Genomic DNA, 18,635 nt, shown 5'->3' on the forward strand with positions numbered 1-18,635 from the left:
AAACTCCCCTCCAGTGGGGTTTGAGGATAAATTTAAATACATCTTCAGTGTAAGAAAAAAAGCAAATTATGCACTCAAAATGCTATGAACGTTGCCGAAAGGGGTTTTGAGTTTAAACCCCCCATTCAGAGTGGTTTGGTGCTAAAAATACCTCTTCAATATAAAAATAAAAAGCAAATTAAACACTAAAATTATTTGAGCGTAGCCAAGCCAATCGTGGGTTTTGAGTTTAAACCCTTCTTCTACAGATGGCTTTTTTTTAAAGTTTAAAACCCCTCCAGATGGTTTTGAGTTTAAGATCCCCCTACAGAGCATTTCGAGGTGGAAAACCCCCAACAGAAGATTTTGATGTTAAAACTTCTCTTTTCGATATAAAATCTAAAGCAAACTACAGTCACTTAATTCCAAGAGCGTATTCAAGAGAGGTTACACATTTTTACCAGTGGCAGGACTCCATTAATAAACTGCAGTGAATAGTCATCTACCGAAATCGAAAAATACTAAATGTAGCTCAACAAAAATGGCTAAGACAGATTTTAGGAGTCAGTTATAGAGATCGGGTCTAAATCAAGGAAATCCTATGCCGAACTGGGAGTCGACACCTTAGTAAGATTGTGAGAGAACGACGCATGATGTTTGCGGGACATGTTCTCCAACAAAATGAATTAAGCATAAGAAGAGTTGCAATGATATCCTAGTACAACTTGACGCCACTCATTCATGTAGGTCCTCATAGTAGGTGGGAAGAGGCTTCAGACATTACCAGTGACAGATTTTTATGGAAACAGCTTGACGTCAAATGCTCCGAACGGCGTAGGAGGGTCTAAGTCAGTAATAATATCACATTAGGTTTTTGAAATAAAACTTTTTAATAGCAGGAAAATGCAGTGTAGATACCTCAGAATATGCATTTTGTTGGCTTTAAATACCAGAAATAGTGCTTGGCGGCGGGGCTTCGCCCCGCGATGGGGAGCTCCTAGCGCTCCCCCAGACCCCCTTGCTAGTAATGGCTGGGAGTCTACAATTTTATGAAAACAGCTTGATGGCTAATGCGCCGAACGACGAGGGAGGGTCTAAGTCAGTAAGAATAACACATTAGGTTTTTGAAATAGAACTTTTTAATAGCAGGAAAATGCACTGTAGATACCTCAGAATATGCATTTTGTTGTTTTTCAATATCAGAAATAGTGCTTGGCGGAGGGGCTTTGCCCCGCGCTGGGGGAGCTCCTAGCGCTCCCCCAGACCCCTTTGCTAGTAATGGCGAAGAATCTACAATTTTTCCACTAACTCATGGAAGAACCTATTATAGGGCACAATAGGCGTCTTCCGAAAGAATGAAGGGTCAGAATGTAATAAAGATTTTGTACACACACACACACACACACATAAATAGATATAATTTTTTTTTCGCTGGGGGGGGGGGGTCGTTGGGGGGGGGGAGAAAAAAATTCACCCCCCAAAACCCCCCCCCGAAAAAATATCCTGGCTACGCCCATGATGAAATATTGTCTAGATGTCAAAATGAAGATATTATTTTAATACTTTTTTAACAAATATATACCCTAAAGAAAATGTTTGTTGATGTTAGATCCGTGGAGAGAACACACTGGAAAGGGGCGGTGGTGTTGGCCGAGAGAAAAAAACTCTTGGCTTCCGAACCGAAAGGTGAACTGCGATTTTAAATTTCAGCTTTTTTTTTCGTCGTCCTAGAGTCCACCCAGCTTTAATGGGTGCCAGACATTAGGAGGTTGGTCGTTGTGCTGGGCACATAACACTCTCGTTAACTGTCGGCCAAAAAAAGATGACCTTTACACCATCTGCCATGGTATTAAAGGTTGAACTTGTAGAAAACACTCTGTGAGATTATGTTTGAATGTGTCGATAAAATCTAGATCTAATACTTATCTAAAGGTTGAACTTGTAGAAAACACTCTGTGAGATTATGCTTTTAAAGATGTCGATAAAATCTAGATCTAATACTTATCTTAAAGATTACAGACGTTACTTCACAAAAGAAGATAATTACGTCCTACGCATTTCATATATTAATCCAGTCATGGATGTTAATCAGTGACTTAAACTCTGCTAATTCATTGGCTGATTCAGGCAACCCCATTCCATTCGACAATCCATTCCATTCCACTTTACTTAGAAGCGATGTTTAGCATATTTCAAGAATTCTTCAGAATTTATGAATAAAATTATGATGATTGTAAAGAATTTAAAAACATTTTTCCTGCACGGTATACGTACATTAAGAACGTTATGTTTTGATATTCTGAAAAACGGAACAGTTGTCACTCGGGTTATCAGCGACTTCTCAGAATCCTCAACGATCATTGAAAGAAACAGTACGCTTGGTGGCTGAGAGGTAAAGCGTTTGGCTTCTGAAGCGGGGATCCAGTGGAAATTTTAATTTTTATTTCGGAATCTTTAGGGCGTAAACATGTCTAAATATAACTTTATCTACATCTGCCCAGCTCTTATTGGTAGCTAACATTAGCTGGGGAAAAGGCTGGTCGTTGTGCTGGTCAACAGTGGGCCATAGAAACAGATGACCTTTACATCATCTTCCCTATAGATCACAAGGTGTCAAAGGGGAACTGAAACTTGACTTATTAAAAGAAACAAATAAAGTGTGTCCCACTAGCCGTTCTATGTAGTTCTTTGTCAATATGTCAGAGATTATTTCTTTTTGTCCCAATCTGTGGCTGTATTGTTATAATTGATATAAACAAATAATAAACTCAATGTTTATGTTTTATAATCATTAAAACAACTATTCAAATTTAATATCGTTAAGAAAAAAAAAACAGTTCTTTAGAAAAAAAACACATTATTCACCGTATGTCCGTTAACATGTATCTTCAGAAATGGCATAGTTAATACTGAAGTCCATATTATTCTGATCTACTTGTGTCTCCAACACTTGATTCTACTACTCTGAGTCTAAACGATAAAATGACAATATTGTCAGTGTTTCACCTTGCTATGTCAAGGACGGTAGTCAGCAAGACACGGATACCTATTCTACAGCAGTGATGCCCAAAACACGGCCCGAGGGACAGATGGTTTCATCCGGTCCACCAAAACGTCGACCAAAAATGTAGAAAAATCTCCACCTCAAAAAAGGTTGAAAAATATCTCTTTATCTACGTTAGGGCCTCACCACTATTTTTTGTTAGTCCGGTATCATGACCTTTAATTAACATAAGATGAAATGTTTAAAATGAAATATTGCCTCTGGATGTAGAATCTACCATGGAAAAGTGCGTATCTTTATTTGTTTGTGGAACATGATAATAAGCCAACATATTGGGTTTATAAAGAACGTAAGGCTGTTTTTTTTTTTAAATATATTAATGGCACTATAAAATTAAATTAAAGGCGTTTTACGTTTGAGCCGCGAATAAAAAAAAATTTTAAACTACGCCTAGAGATTGCAGGATCGATGGGACTATTCACCCCCCCCCCCCACCCCCACCCCAAAAAAAACAAACAAGAAAATGAGTCGACGGTGAAGCTAGCTACAATTATGCTCGTAGTTTAAGTAAAGAAATGAAGCCATTTTAGACGCGTAAATAAAATAACATTTCAAATATCTCATTATTTAATGTCAGTAGTTGATCCACAGCTTTCTTATAAAATAGTCTCATGTCAATTTTGTTTAGCTTTTGTAAATTTTCGGTCATGTGGCCCGCGACACAAAATGTCGGAAATTAAAATGACCCTTAGATCAAATTCAGTGGGGTATCACTGTTCTACATGAATGTCGCTCTGACACCAGTTGATGAGAATGAGAAGCTTAGTACAGTCTACAAATGTGGTATTTTAAATCAATGGCCTAAAAAATAATGATGTGTTTAAATCAATTTAATTTTTTTTTTAATCTTCATTCAATTCCGTTACACTGGATCTGTCAATGAAAAGTGTGGCACATTGAGAGAACACATTTATAATGTACTTGTCTAGTTAACTCAAAGCCTGATACCAGATTGTTCACTAAAGTTCAATAAATAAGTGCATGGTTCCAAACTACAGAATACATAGATCAAGATTAATTATAACCACAAACTACATCACATGCCAAGTCAAATAGTTCAAACCAGAACCTTAACGTTTCGTTAACTATATTAAATAAATAAAAAAAAAACAATATGTAAAATAAGGGATGTAGCATTGATGAAAAAAAATCATTTTTTAAAAAGTTAAACATCTCAGGGGTGAGCAATCATTTGCAACGATTCTGCATAGTTGTATAATTTCTTCTAAGTGATAAATAAAATAAAATCATTTGGACAGTTTTTCTTGTTCATCTTTTAGCCGTATCCACCACTTGGAGTTAGCATAGATCTGGACAAATTGTTAATAATATTAATAATAAAAACAATAAGATTAAGAAGAACAAGAAGAAGAATAGGAAGATTATCTTTGTAATTCATGAAAGAATTTGTCTTACCTTTGCGTATATACCAGTCTCCCGCGTTACATTTGTAAAGTTTTAATGATTTCATGATGTGATTGCCAAAGAAGCCAAAGAGTTCTTATGTCTGTTTCTTTATGTAGTCAATGTAATGTCTCTTATTTGTAAAGGTCAAATGTTCAATTCGAGATCTGAAATGATGTTTATTTTTGTCTAGAAAGTCTTTTTGAGATCTTTTATGAAGTTTATTCTCGAATAGTTGTCGAGACTCTAGTTGTCCAAATGTGGTTTTGTTAGTGGCATTACTAGCAGCAATTACAAGTTTAAGATTTTTTTTTTTTTTAAGTTCAGATAGCTAAATGAAGCAGTCATGTTGAAACCTAAAATACTGCTAATTAGAGCACGGTAAAACATTGATGAGACTTTTTGGTTTACAGTAATCTAAAGGAGGACATTTATTTTAGAACCAATGAGTACGAAGATATTGACGCGTTAAGGTGCGATATTCTCATACTATAAACTTATTACAATTGTACTGAAACCTAAACTATCATTAACTGTTACAATGTCGTAAGAGACTTGAACGTTCATTGTTTTATTGTTGGTAATATTCATTTCTTCTCCCCACATTGACGGACAAAAGGCAGCTGGATACACTTTGTTTTCTTATCCATTGAAAATTCTAACACGTAGATTTCAGTTTTCCGTTGATCACGGAACCAAGGTATAAAACTAGATTTATATCGGTCACTGTATTTGTCAATGATTAACACAAAGCTTATATCAACTCACTTTGTCAGTCTGGTAAAAAATATGTGTACACGCCATCCCTCCCCCTTTCCGTTCTCAGTTCAAGTTGAAACTTTGCATAAATTATTCATTGTCGCTAACAAAGCAGAAATACTGTGTGGAGATTGAAGTATATGTGCAAATGTTTCCCTTTTATAATCATTTTTATGGTATTTATATACTGCATGCATCTCTAGCATTATTCAAATGAAAATTTAATTCATGAAAAAATACACAATCATATTCTGAGTACCTGAAATATGTTTAAAATTATTTTAATATTAGTATCTTTATGATTGTGTCTGTAACACTACCACTTGCTATCAGTTTGATAGGTAAAATATAATTAAACTATTTCACGCCACTACTTTCTATGATCTCCGTTCTATTTATTTATTAATGACTTTCTTCTATGTTTTCTTCTATTCATTACCTCAACTTAAATGTTACAGACTTTTTTTTAGAACCACATAAAACATTGTTCTGTTTTGCTCATTATATTGTCTGTCTTTGAAACGTACTGTCATTTTAGTACATAATACACACATTTACTGTTCGTCATTAGTTTTATTTCATTTCTAGAAATATCCTAATTTTATTTTCGGATTTTGTGGACTTTCAGATAACCGAAGCTCGGATATTAGGCATTACATTGTGATATACTTTTTAAACTATTTTTTGAACAGCACTTTTAATGAAAATATGTACTTTTGACTAAACACTAACTAAATCTTTAATCTAAAGTATGCCACCAAGTTTTAGTCTCCACATCAAAAAGCACTATGATAAAAAATGTTTAATTATAATAATATATGTATTCACTATTTGTATTTTTAATTTTACTTATAATGGACTCTTGTCAGTATTATCCTCTCTGCGTTGTATGCGGTCTGTCTACAATGATCAACACATTGTTATTACATTTTAGACAACGGTACAAAAGAAAAGATTCTACATCTTTGATGGTCTTCTGTTGGAGCTGGACTTGGTCTGTTTCAGATGCATCAACTGAGCATATATAAGAATTAAAACAAGATCCGCTGCCGAGGACAGACGCAGACGACGAAAAGAAAATCTTAATCGACCACCGGCGGACAATGGTTAAGCTTTCCAAGGATGTGGCAACATTTGTAGGTCACAGCTGGGGCTGCGTATCCACGAGAAATACTGCATTCCTCATTAATCTTTGGAATCGAAGACAAGCCTTATTATTATTATTATTAGGCCTATAAGAACACACAGCTCCACTATTGAAATTCTTATTCTATGCTAATGTAGATGATTTTATTTATTATGAGCACATGGAATTAAAAGTGTTTATGTTGTGAATACGTCCTTCAGTCACGTTTTGATCTCTGGATATAATAAGCTTTATTTAAAACTCCTTGCCACCATTCTCCTCACATGATAATAAGAGCTATAGCGGCTTCTTTTGGTAATCTTCAAGTGAAACTTAGTGGGTATTTTCAACATTTTAACTATTGTATGCAAATAGTAAAAACCATTTTAAAACATAAAATGCTCAATTTAATAATAAACAACATTTTGTATTCATATAATGGCACATTGTCAGATATATAAAATTATTATTATTTAAAATCAATTTATAAGATCCTAAGGAACATCCTTAGTATGCCATTCTTTGTTGTTGATGTTTTACATTTTAATTCTTCAAATTTTCCTTCAGGTCTTTGGCCAAAGCGGGAGAGCCTTCTAATGATTTGAGATCTCCACTGACCAAACACAACAACAATCCAAGCCTGGAGCCGCTGACCAAGAGACAGCGGAAATTGGTGACCAAAAATCCTGGCAGCATTGTCGCTGTGGAGAGTGGTGCCAAGATGGCCATTCAGGAATGCAAACATCAGTTTAAAAACAGGCGTTGGAACTGTCCAACAAATTTTGATGGTCATGGAAATTCAATTTTTGGAAAAATTATACAGAAAGGTAATTCTAGATATGAAATGTCTAAAATTGATTTTTTACTTATGAACCTTTTTTTCTCCTTAATTACATTTTCAATGAATTCTTTATTAAGAAAATAGAACCAATAGGTGACCTAAAGTGCACAAATAATTTCAGTTATAAGTTAGTGTTATAGTGTTAGTGGTAAAGTTGGATAGCTGCCTGGTCTTGTAGTATGCGCGCTAGATTGTCGTTCGGTCTTCTCGATGTTTCCGGGCTCATACCCGACCTGCTGCCATCCCGTCTTGAGGAAGGCTTGGACTAAGAAGACCCGAGTACGCTATTCTGTCTCAATATGGCACTCGAGTGGAAACGACCGCTAGAGGAAGTGATTAGGCTAAATGAATAAGTAAACAAAACTGTGGGAGTGGCCAAGGGAATGGGAGAGCCTTTGAAAGAGAGCTTCCACGTCCCTGTCGATAATCCATGCGCCGTTCCTCAAGGGACCGTTACACTAATAGCGAAACTTGCACAGTTACCTTGGTACAACAATAGCGGGGGTTCCCTGTGTTCTCGGCCTTCGGCCATGCATTCTAGTTCATGCGACCGGAGTGCCGGATATATCGGAAATGGCAATGTCTTACATAGGCGTTGACTTGGACCTCTTCCAGACAGAACGGTTTGTTCAAGCAGGCTTACACGCCTAGAGTAAGAAGAGCAATCGGCTCAACTCTTTTGACAATCACACGGACTAAAAAGAAGATTTTCTTCAACTTTGAAGACACATCCGAAACATATTACAAACAAAACAAAACCAGTTCACTTATTTGGGCCGCCTTCAGTCATAGAACAGAGCGCTTCTTCTTGCGAATGTAGTGGTCGTATTCTGGATATAAATAAAATTCACGCCCGCTCGGTTGTAGAAAGGGATGATATGTAGCCTGGTAATTGATTAGGGTCGGAACGTTCCAGTGTTCAAGGTTTGCCAGGATGTAGTCGTATGTACTGCAAGCTGCCTAAGGGTAACCGGCAACTGCTTTTTTTCAGGATCGACCACCGAAGACTTTCCCGTGTCTAGGTATAGCCTCAAGGCAGACAAGGTTTCAAGTGCGTGTCGGCCTTACTTCGTAGAGAGGTGTGCAATATTCCAACATCATTTTCAAAGAAAACTTAAAGACAAATGTTTTCTATCTAAATCAGTAAACTTTCTCCTTTGATCAGACTGAATGTGTAAACACATTTCTTGTGGAAAAGTTGTCGAAAATTTAAAAATGAGTAATTCTTGATACATTAGTTGTTATATGATTGTGTGGGCAGTTCAATGAATGTACACGTACAATTTGAAGTACATTCAAAACGTAATTTATAACAACAGCATAGGAGGTACATTTGTACACATAGCAAGCAGTACACACCGGCTACACCCGTTGATTTGTTCCCAGGCTTGATATGGATAATTATGGCCGGAACAGTCCTTTCTTTTTTTTTTTTTGAATTGTAATAAACGGGCAACATTTTTACATCCTTTTTTAACCATGTGATTTAGTGTATCTGTTGGAATGAAATTTTACGGCTCGCTTTTTATTTCTTTTTCTCTCATTCTCTCTCTATCTCTCTTCGCTCTCTGAAAGCACAATTTTTGTTTTCTTTTCATCTGCGCATCGTGATTTTTCCGGCATAGACTTTTGACATGATTTGGAAACAACTGCTGCATAGTGCAACCCTAGCACATACACGCAGTCATATGACTTTTCTTTGGCTTCTCAATTCAATGTCTATTATACTTCAATTCAATGTCTATTATATTTCGATTCAATCTCTATTATATCTCAATTTAATGTCTATTATATTTCAATTCAATCTCTATTATATTTCGATTCAATCTCTATTATATTTCAATTCAATGTCTATTATATTTCGATTCAATCTCTATTATATCTCAATTCAATGTCTATTATATTTCAATTCAATCTCTATTATATTTCAATTCAATCTCTATTATATTTCAATTCAATCTCTATTATATTATTATATTTCAATTCAATGTCTATTATATTTCGATTCAATCTCTATTATATCTCAATTCAATGTCTATTATATTTCAATTCAATCTCTATTATATTTCGATTCAATCTCTATTATATTTCAATTCAATGTCTATTATATTTCGATTCAATCTCTATTATATTTCAATTCAATCTCTATTATATTTCAATTCAATCTCTATTATATTTCAATTCAATCTCTATTATATTTCAATTCAATCTCTATTATATTATTATATTTCAATTCAATCTCTATTATATTTCGATTCAATCTCTATTATATTTCAATTCAATCTCTATTATATTTCAATTCAATCTCTATTATATTTCAATTCAATCTCTATTATATTTCAATTCAATCTCTATTATATTTCAATTCAATCTCTATTATATTTCAATTCAATCTCTATTATATCTCAATTCAATGTCTATTATATTTCAATTCAATCTCTATTATATTTCGATTCAATCTCTATTATATTTCAATTCAATGTCTATTATATTTCGATTCAATCTCTATTATATTTCAATTCAATCTCTATTATATTTCAATTCAATCTCTATTATATTTCAATTCAATCTCTATTATATTATTATATTTCAATTCAATCTCTATTATATTTCGATTCAATCTCTATTATATCTCAATTCAATGTCTATTATATTTCAATTCAATCTCTATTATATTTCGATTCAATCTCTATTATATTTCAATTCAATGTCTATTATATTTCGATTCAATCTCTATTATATTTCAATTCAATCTCTATTATATTTCAATTCAATCTCTATTATATTTCAATTCAATCTCTATTATATTTCAATTCAATCTCTATTATATTATTATATTTCAATTCAATCTCTATTATATTTCGATTCAATCTCTATTATATTTCAATTCAATCTCTATTATATTTCAATTCAATCTCTATTATATTTCAATTCAATCTCTATTATATCTCAATTCAATCTCTATTATATTTCAATTCAATCTCTATTATATTTCGATTCAATCTCTATTATATTTCAATTCAATCTCTATTATATTTCAATTCAATCTCTATTATATTATTATATTTCAATTCAATGTCTATTATATTTCGATTCAATCTCTATTATATCTCAATTCAATGTCTATTATATTTCAATTCAATCTCTATTATATTTCGATTCAATCTCTATTATATTTCAATTCAATCTCTATTATATTTCAATTCAATCACTATTATATTTCGATTCAATCTCTATTATATTTCAATTCAATCTCTATTATATTTCAATTCAATCTCTATTATATTTCGATTCAATCTCTATTATATTTCAATTCAATCACTATTATATTTCGATTCAATCTCTATTATATTTCAATTCAATCTCTATTATATTTCAATTCAATCTCTATTATATTTCGATTCAATCTCTATTATATTTCAATTCAATCTCTATTATATTTCGATTCAATCTCTATTATATTTCGATTCAATCTCTATTATATTTCGATTCAATCTCTATTATATTTCGATTCAATCTCTATTATATTTCGATTCAATCTCTATTTTATTTCGATTCAATCTCTATTATATTTCGATTCAATCTCTATTATATTTCGATTCAATCTCTATTTTATTTCGATTCAATCTCTATTATATTTCGATTCAATCTCTATTATATTTCGATTCAATCTCTATTTTATTTCGACCGTGACCTCCCCCCCCCCCCCAACAAACACACTTTTTGGTAAGTCTTACTTTGTGTGTGTGTGTGTGTATATGCACATGATATAAAACTAGAAACATTAAACATTCTTTGAAGTAATAACGGTCTCATCTTTAAGTACTGCTAAAATCATTTCTCTTTACCATATATGAAAAACTAAATTAATTAACAAATTGATTAATTCTTTACTTTTTTTTTTATTGATCAACGTGTCGAATTACTACAATGAATAAATGTGCAAACTTTCAATTTGATCCGAGAATGTGAAGTATGACAAAAAAACATGTAAACAAAAAAACTCATTTCAGACAGACAAAGGAAGTGAATGAATATAAGCTTTATAATAAAAAGAAGTCTTCAGCCCTTCGGCATGCCACCAATAACTAAGCTCATTGATTAATCAATCTCTTAAGTGAAAGAAAAAAAATATTGACAGCGTCGTTGTCTTCTTGTGTTTGGTTTACCAAAACTTTCTCTTTCTTCCTCGTGTAGACTCTATTACTGATTCCCAACATGTTCCCTTTTTTCCCCGTTCCTTCTTGTCTGGCCAATAAAACTTCTGCCTCTCGGGAAAACATACTGCGAACAGTCGTAAAAGTTAATTCCTTACATTGTTATGTTTATCTATGCTCCTGGCCAACTGCCCCCAAAGCGACTCTTTATAGACTGTAGGGGTGTGAACGCGAGAGATTAAGACCCTGGTTTGGAGGGGCCACGAGCTAATCGACAAAAAAACCTTCAGCGTGTTCCCGCGCGAGAGTGACAAAGGTTCACAGTTCCCAGCGTCCCTCCAGACCAGGTCGATTCTCACTTAATGAGAAGCAAGTTGGATGACTTGAGACGTTGAGGAATTGTGACAATTTTATGAGGTCAATTTGGGTCTCCGTGTTCAAAGGTGATTTGGCGCTTGGTTAATTCCCTTTACCTTCAAGTCAATTCCCTTTCTTTTTTACCTTTTTTTTAAAAAAAATGGCATATCATGTGTGTTACTTACCTGATTTTGGTTTCAATAAAATAAAATAGTTTAATACTTAAAAGAGTCGTACGTTTTGTGATTTGAAGGGTGAGAATGTTGCGCCTAGAACGTCTACTAATAATAGGTGCTGATGCTTCCAGTGTTTACTTTGTAAAGAAGTGTAGAAACATGAGAATGTTTAATAATGACGTCCTGTCGACTGAACGTGGGAATGTTTAGTAATGACGTCTTGTCATCTGAACGTGAGAATGTTTAGTAATGTCGTCTTGTCGTCTGATTGTGGGAATGTTTAGCAATAACGTCTTGTCATCTGAACATGAGAATGTTTAGTAATGTCTTTTCGTCCGAACGTGAGAATGTTTAGTAATGACGTCTTGTCGTCTGAACGCGAGAATGTTTAGTATTGACGTTTTGTCGTCTGAACGTGGGAATGTTTAGCAGTAACGTCTCGTCTCCTAAATGTGGGAATGCATAATAATGACGTCTTATCTTCTGAACGTGAAAATGTTTAGGAGTGACGTCTTGTCGTCTGTTCGACGGGGCAATGGACCTGGGTTCCTCCAGACGACTGCTCCTGTAGTGCACTTGTCTAGTGAAAGTCTGTTTCCAAAACATGTTACTATTCAATGAATTCAATTAAACTATGTGACAGAGAAGAGTACATTGCAGTACCTGTCAAGTGACAATACACTTGAGTAATATCAAAGAGCAACAGTCAATATCTTCACAAGTACAGTACGTTGGAGTATCCAACATAAACATCCTACAAAGGAAACAACTCCACTGTTTAAGCAAGTCACTGAACTAGTACGCTCAGTCACACAGCCAAACGTCTAGACAGTACGCCCCTCTGTATGGACACATATTTTAGGACATATTTCTCGCTTGACCGAGCGAAACACTAATACACTATAACCTCTTGGGAGTACTCTTTTGAAACATAACCTTTTCCTTTTTTAACACCCTGAATGAAAGCTACTTTTTAATGATACACATGACTGCAAATCTATTCAATTGTGACTTTTGTCTCAAGATCAATCAGGTATTACATGCATTTAATACATGTACACCAGTTTTCGATTATATCAGTAATTTTTTAAAAATCATTCTATTAAAGTTAATTTTGGTTTTGATCTTTTGTTCCCCTCAATCAATGATGGCTTGTCACCGTTCACTTTCTGTTCTCTAATAAAAGGTTGTAGTTTTTTTTACACCTGCTATCAACATTGGCTTTTATTTAGTTCTCGTTTCCAAAACGTTATGTCTGATCCAGAACACGGCCGATATCTAAAAGCTTCTGAGGCATGAGAAAAAATAGAAATAAAGAATGGTGGATGATATTGAAGATAAGGAGTTTAGTGGCCGAGGGATAAACGTTTTGATGGGGTGGCTGGGATTTATTTTTTATTCCGAAATCCTGGCAAGAGAGTTCAATGAACTTTTCTTAATATCTGTAAATCGAAGCAGACAACTACCTGACATGTAACTGATGACTATCTGACATCTCTCTGACATCTGACAACTAGATTCTAAATGAAACCTATATGAAGACTATCTGACATCTATATGACATTTAAATGACGTCTAAATGAAGACCATCTGACAACTAATTGACATCAGTATGACGTCTATATGAAAACTATCTGAATTCTTGTAAAGACTTTTTTACATCTACATATAGACTATTTGACATCTATCTGACGACTTTAGGACCACAATCCTAAATTTATCTGACGAATATTTGACACCTACCTGACAACACCTGACGACTAAAAGACAATCTAACAGTCTTTCGACTGACATATACCTAACATCGGACATCAACCAGAAATCTGACATCTACATGAAGTCTATCTGACGACTATCTGACAACTGTATGAAGACTATCTGACATTTACCTGAAGTCTGTCTTAAATCTAGGCCTACTGAAATGTACTTAACATTCACACGACGTCTAGCTGGCATCTATTTGACATCTACCTGTCATCTACATGACATCTACCTGACGTCAACGTGATTTTTTAAGGAGAGTAAAAACATTGTATTTGCATTTTCTGCCTATAGCTGATCTCTGAAGCTTGAGCGTAGGTAGAAATTTTCTATTTTGCTTAATATTTAATTTTTAATGTAAAAAACACTCATTTGGGGGCCCCCTCAAGTGAGGGCTCGGGGGAGATATTCAAATTCTCCCCCCTCCTCCCCCACCCTAGCTACGCCACTGCTTTGAAGTCCGTCAATTATGTTTGTAAAGCATGCATTCGATGTTGAGGAGTAAAATCGTGTGGAAGAATGAAACAAATGTCTTAATTACTACACACCAAGGATGCAGCACTGCACCAAAGTATTGCTGAGCTTAGGTCAAGACACTGGACGCTATTTAGCCCTTATGTAATTAGTAGTACAAAACATTATCCTCATCCTTAAGAAGCTACGCTATGAAGAGATAACACCCTGGACAAACTGCTGAAGTTAACATCGAAAATAAAGAGTTGACAATGAACTTTTACGACAGACACACAATGACGTAAAGAAATATGTGTCAATATCAATGCTCGAATGTAGGTATCAATTTTTACAACTTTTTCAAGTCACTTCTTCATGGAGGAATATTGGTGGGTTGGCGGGCCCTGATCTGAAAAACGCCTCTAACGATTTTTCCTTTAGATTTATCGGTTGGTGTATATCGCTGAGAAAAAGAATGACTAGCTCGTTGGCCACATGAGGAACTTTAGGCCTAGTGTTAGATCTAGATGTCCATGTAATGGACATACCAATAAATAATTGTACAAGTATGACTCCCTCGTTGGACAAATCTAAACTTCTTAACTCTTTCTCTCAGTAATTATTTACCACATTCTGGTGGAATCAACGTTGGGATCGTCATTTAGGAGAGAAAGAGTTAAGTTCTAGTAGCTGATGGTGTCACGGGTTCCATATCCGAATTGAATCAAAAATTTGTTGAATTACTTTATTAATTATTTTATTATATTTTGGAGTTGAATAATGGATGTATTGTTTTTTTTTTTGTTTTGTTTTTTTAATATATTTTTAAAATGTTTTTCTTGTTCACATCCGTTTCACACCGGAAGTACCAATATGTGCATCTGTTCAATACAGCACTGGGAAGAGGATTTGTGGACCCACGTGGCAATCTAGTTTATCATCCCTAGTAAAATAAACGAATACTTTAAGTTCCACAACGGTCGATATTCTGTGACCCCACAGGCCTTTCAAAATATGGCCATACAATGTGTTTCTTTTTGTAATCTTCAAACGCTTCATACATACCCAGACCTAATTAATACATGTTCAGTTTTTCTCTTCTCTCTCTGAGTCACTAGTTCAATGGACCAGGAGCCCAAAACGAACGCGTCCAATGTTGTTGTTTTTTTTTTCTTTTTTGCTTGTCTTTTGATTCCCCCTGCTCTGTTTGTAGCCAGCTCTTTCTCTTGGTGGCCGCTTTGATCTTATCAGAAGCTCTTGATTCTTGTATCGAAGGGTTGTCATTCCTGGAACATTACTCATCAAATAAACATTTGCTAATGGTATTTATTTTATTCTTATAGTTGCTTATGGAACTTAACAGCATGAAGGAGAAGACGAAAGTACTTGAACTGTGTAGCTGGCGTCAGTAGATTGTATTCAATTTCATGTGACCAGAATTTTTGTTGTTGTTTTTTTTGACGTCAAGACACATGGGGGAGGTGTGTGGGAAGAAATGGTAGTTTTATTTTACAAAGTACCAAAAAAACAATGTAGGCGCGATGGCTGAGCAGTTAAGCGCTTGGCTTCCGAACCGGGGGTCCCGGGTTCGAATCCTGGTGAAAACTGGGATTTTTTATTTCGGGATCTTTGAGTGCCTCTGAGTCCACCCAGCTCTAATGGGTACCTGACATTAGTTGTTGAAAAGTAAAGGTGGTTGGTCGTTGTTCTGGCCACATGACGCCCTCGTAAACCGTAGACCACAGAAACATATGACCTTAAAATCATCTGCCCTATAGCCCACAAGGTCTAAAAAAACCCAAAACGGGGGACAAGGGGTCGTCTTCATTTATTTTCAAAATGTAGAATAGACTTTCTCATATAAGTAGCCTTTTTTGTGTGGCTGAGAGGCTAAAACCGCGTGGCTACGGCTTGGCCACCTAACAAGATGGCACGAGTTCAAATCCAGAGTCGAGGAGAGTTGTGTTTGCTGAGCGCCTAAAGTCAGCACGGAAACCTCCCAGATAATCCCTTGTATGTTTTACATGTTTAGGATGTTCCTTCCCAAGCATGGTACCTTGCCTCATAGTGGCGCCAGGGAGAAATCGGTCGTAGGAGGAAACGATTAGGCTAAAGGGTAGCAAAACAAGACTCCCGTGTGGGGTGCGAGAGCATCCTCATTGCACTGTGCGGAGTTGTAAAAAAAGCTCACACCACCTTGTCACAATCCAGGCGCCGTTCTTCAAAGGGCGGCCCGTTACATAAATGGCGTGTACAGCACGGTTACCCTGGTGTAGAAAAGGAAAATGGCGGGGATACGCCTGAGGCCGCGATTCTGACTTCCCGCCAGACAGACACTGTTCTCATTCAGGCCGATGAGAGGGAGCTCTTGTTCACTTTTGTGCCTAGAGTTCCAAAATCCAAGGGCTCAACTCTACCTGACAGTTTCAAGAAGAAGAAGAAGGATGTTCCTTCAGAGTTGATGATAATCTACTTCCTAGTCCAAACCTTCCACAAGACGATGGGGGGTGGCAGCGGCCAGGGCATGAACCCGGGACGATCAAGACGACAGAACGACAATCCAGGCAGCCATTCCTCCCCCCCCCCCCACTAGTCTTCAAAAGAGAGCGGACTGAACACGAACGAAAAGCTACTTAAAAGCAATTTTAAAAACATAATAAACCGTAATTGTTTTTTGTCTTACATGAATTTTGAAAAAAAAAAGTGATTAAGGAACCCTTTCAGATATTGCGAGCTATAATGCAGTGAATGGCTCACGAGGATGTCATATGACCGGCACAACGACAAACCGCCTTAACTGAATTAAAAATCGTTAGTTCTCATCATTGACCTCCTAATAAGCCCGTAATTCCTAACCCTAGTCTACAACGATAACAGTCCTACGATTTCAGAAGCCAAACGATTAACGCCCCCCAACTGTTCAACTGTCAAACTGTATCTCAAAAACTTAAAGTGCTAAAAGTGATTTTTGAACATTGGAATTTACCATCGCTTGTAAAGTGCTTTAGATGTTTTGAAACTGCGCGTAGCACTCCGTAAACAGAATACTTTTTTGTTTTGTAAAGATACACACATTGATTTGATTTATTCATTCGACATTTATTTTTTTTTACAAAATAACAATGCATTATGGGAGATTTTCACGATAAACTGAACTATGCCAAGGACGATAAATTGAACTTAAAAATTGCCAACTAAATAAAAGCTACAAACGAGATAGATTTGAAAAAAACTGGATTCTGCATTTTTAGAACGCACCCAGGAGATACCATTAAACTTTTGAAAAGCAAAGCTTATTAAAATAATTTAAAAAAGTAAAGTTCCCTTTTCAGACCTTGTGGTCTATAGGACAGATGAAGCAAAGGTCTTCTATTTCTTTGACCCACTGTTAACGAGGGTTTCGTGTCCAGCACCATGCATACCGACTTTACTTTTCCAAGACTAATGTCAGTTACCCATTAAAGCTAGGTGGACTCAGAGGCGCCCAAAGATCCCGAAATTAAAAATCACAGTCTTCACCAGGATTCAAACCCGTAACCCCCCGGTCCAGAAGGCAAGCGCTTTACCACTTAGCCTCAGCTTATTAACTCTTCCATTATTGTCTACACCGGATATACCAAAAAAGTTGCTATTTTTAGATTTTCTGCCGGTATGAAACTCTTCAATATATTAACTACCACTGTGCAATGATCTTTACATCGACATTACATGGACAGAAATAATTAATTCCTATTAAAACAAACACGCTGATATAATCATAGTCTTTCGCAAACATGCAAGGACGCCTCATGTAACAAATAAAATCCCAAACACTATTCCAAACAAATTTATGAGACGTCATTGTAGCCCGAACCGCCAAATTGTCTTACGGCGTGTCTCAGGTGCTGTTCTTCCTAGACCGAACTGTCTTCTTCATTAAAGTTAAAGAAAGAAGTCTATTGTTCTCTTACTCCTGATCTAGGCACATTTTTAGCGTTATCGTCAAAGAAAGTGTGCGTGCGTGCGTGTGTGCGTGGGGGAGAGAGTGGGGAATCTTGAAGACGTTTTATTGATACATAGAAATTGCTTCCGTGCACCTGAAAACATGGAGCCCCTGTCATTTCCATCAGCGGCAGGAAACTGGGGGACTTAGGGGGCGGTCCTCCCATTAGGGGTTCATTAAAGGCAAAGGTTCGGTGTTTGCGTTTCGTGTTAGACAATTGGTTGAATTGTAGCGCACCTCAAAATTCACTTTGACTTTTATAAATATTATATTAATAACGGGGAATACGTTTTTCTATGTTCATTTGTAAATAAAATATTATAATATTAATCGGCCAACGGCGGACAATGGTTATGCTTGACTGGTTGTGGCAAAATATGTAGGTCACAGATGGGTCTACGTAGCCACGGGAAATACTGCAGTCCTCATTAATCTTTGGACTCGTAGACAAGCCTTGTATATTATAATATTATTGTAATAAGCTATTTGTCAAGATCCCGTGAAGAAAAGCATAGAAGCGAATTTAGATATAAGATTTTATTTGGGCACTTCCATTGACTCTTTAGACAGGAACCA

The 18,635-nt window shown here is 35.6% G+C and overlaps 1 protein-coding gene across 5 annotated transcripts in view; it reads left to right on the plus strand.

The window, feature by feature from the left end:
* Positions 1 to 18,635, plus strand: part of LOC106057252 (protein Wnt-1-like) — an 81,707-nt gene that overhangs the window by 52,329 nt on the left and 10,743 nt on the right. For all 5 annotated transcript variants that reach the window (XM_056014575.1, XM_013214366.2, XM_013214369.2 and 2 more), the window contains exon 3: positions 6,900 to 7,159. In XM_056014575.1, the coding sequence (XP_055870550.1) occupies positions 6,900 to 7,159 (260 nt within the window). The remainder of the gene's footprint in view (positions 1 to 6,899; positions 7,160 to 18,635) is intronic.

Source organism: Biomphalaria glabrata, chromosome 16 (assembly GCF_947242115.1).
Source record: "Biomphalaria glabrata chromosome 16, xgBioGlab47.1, whole genome shotgun sequence".
Taxonomy (NCBI): Eukaryota; Metazoa; Mollusca; class Gastropoda; family Planorbidae; genus Biomphalaria; species Biomphalaria glabrata.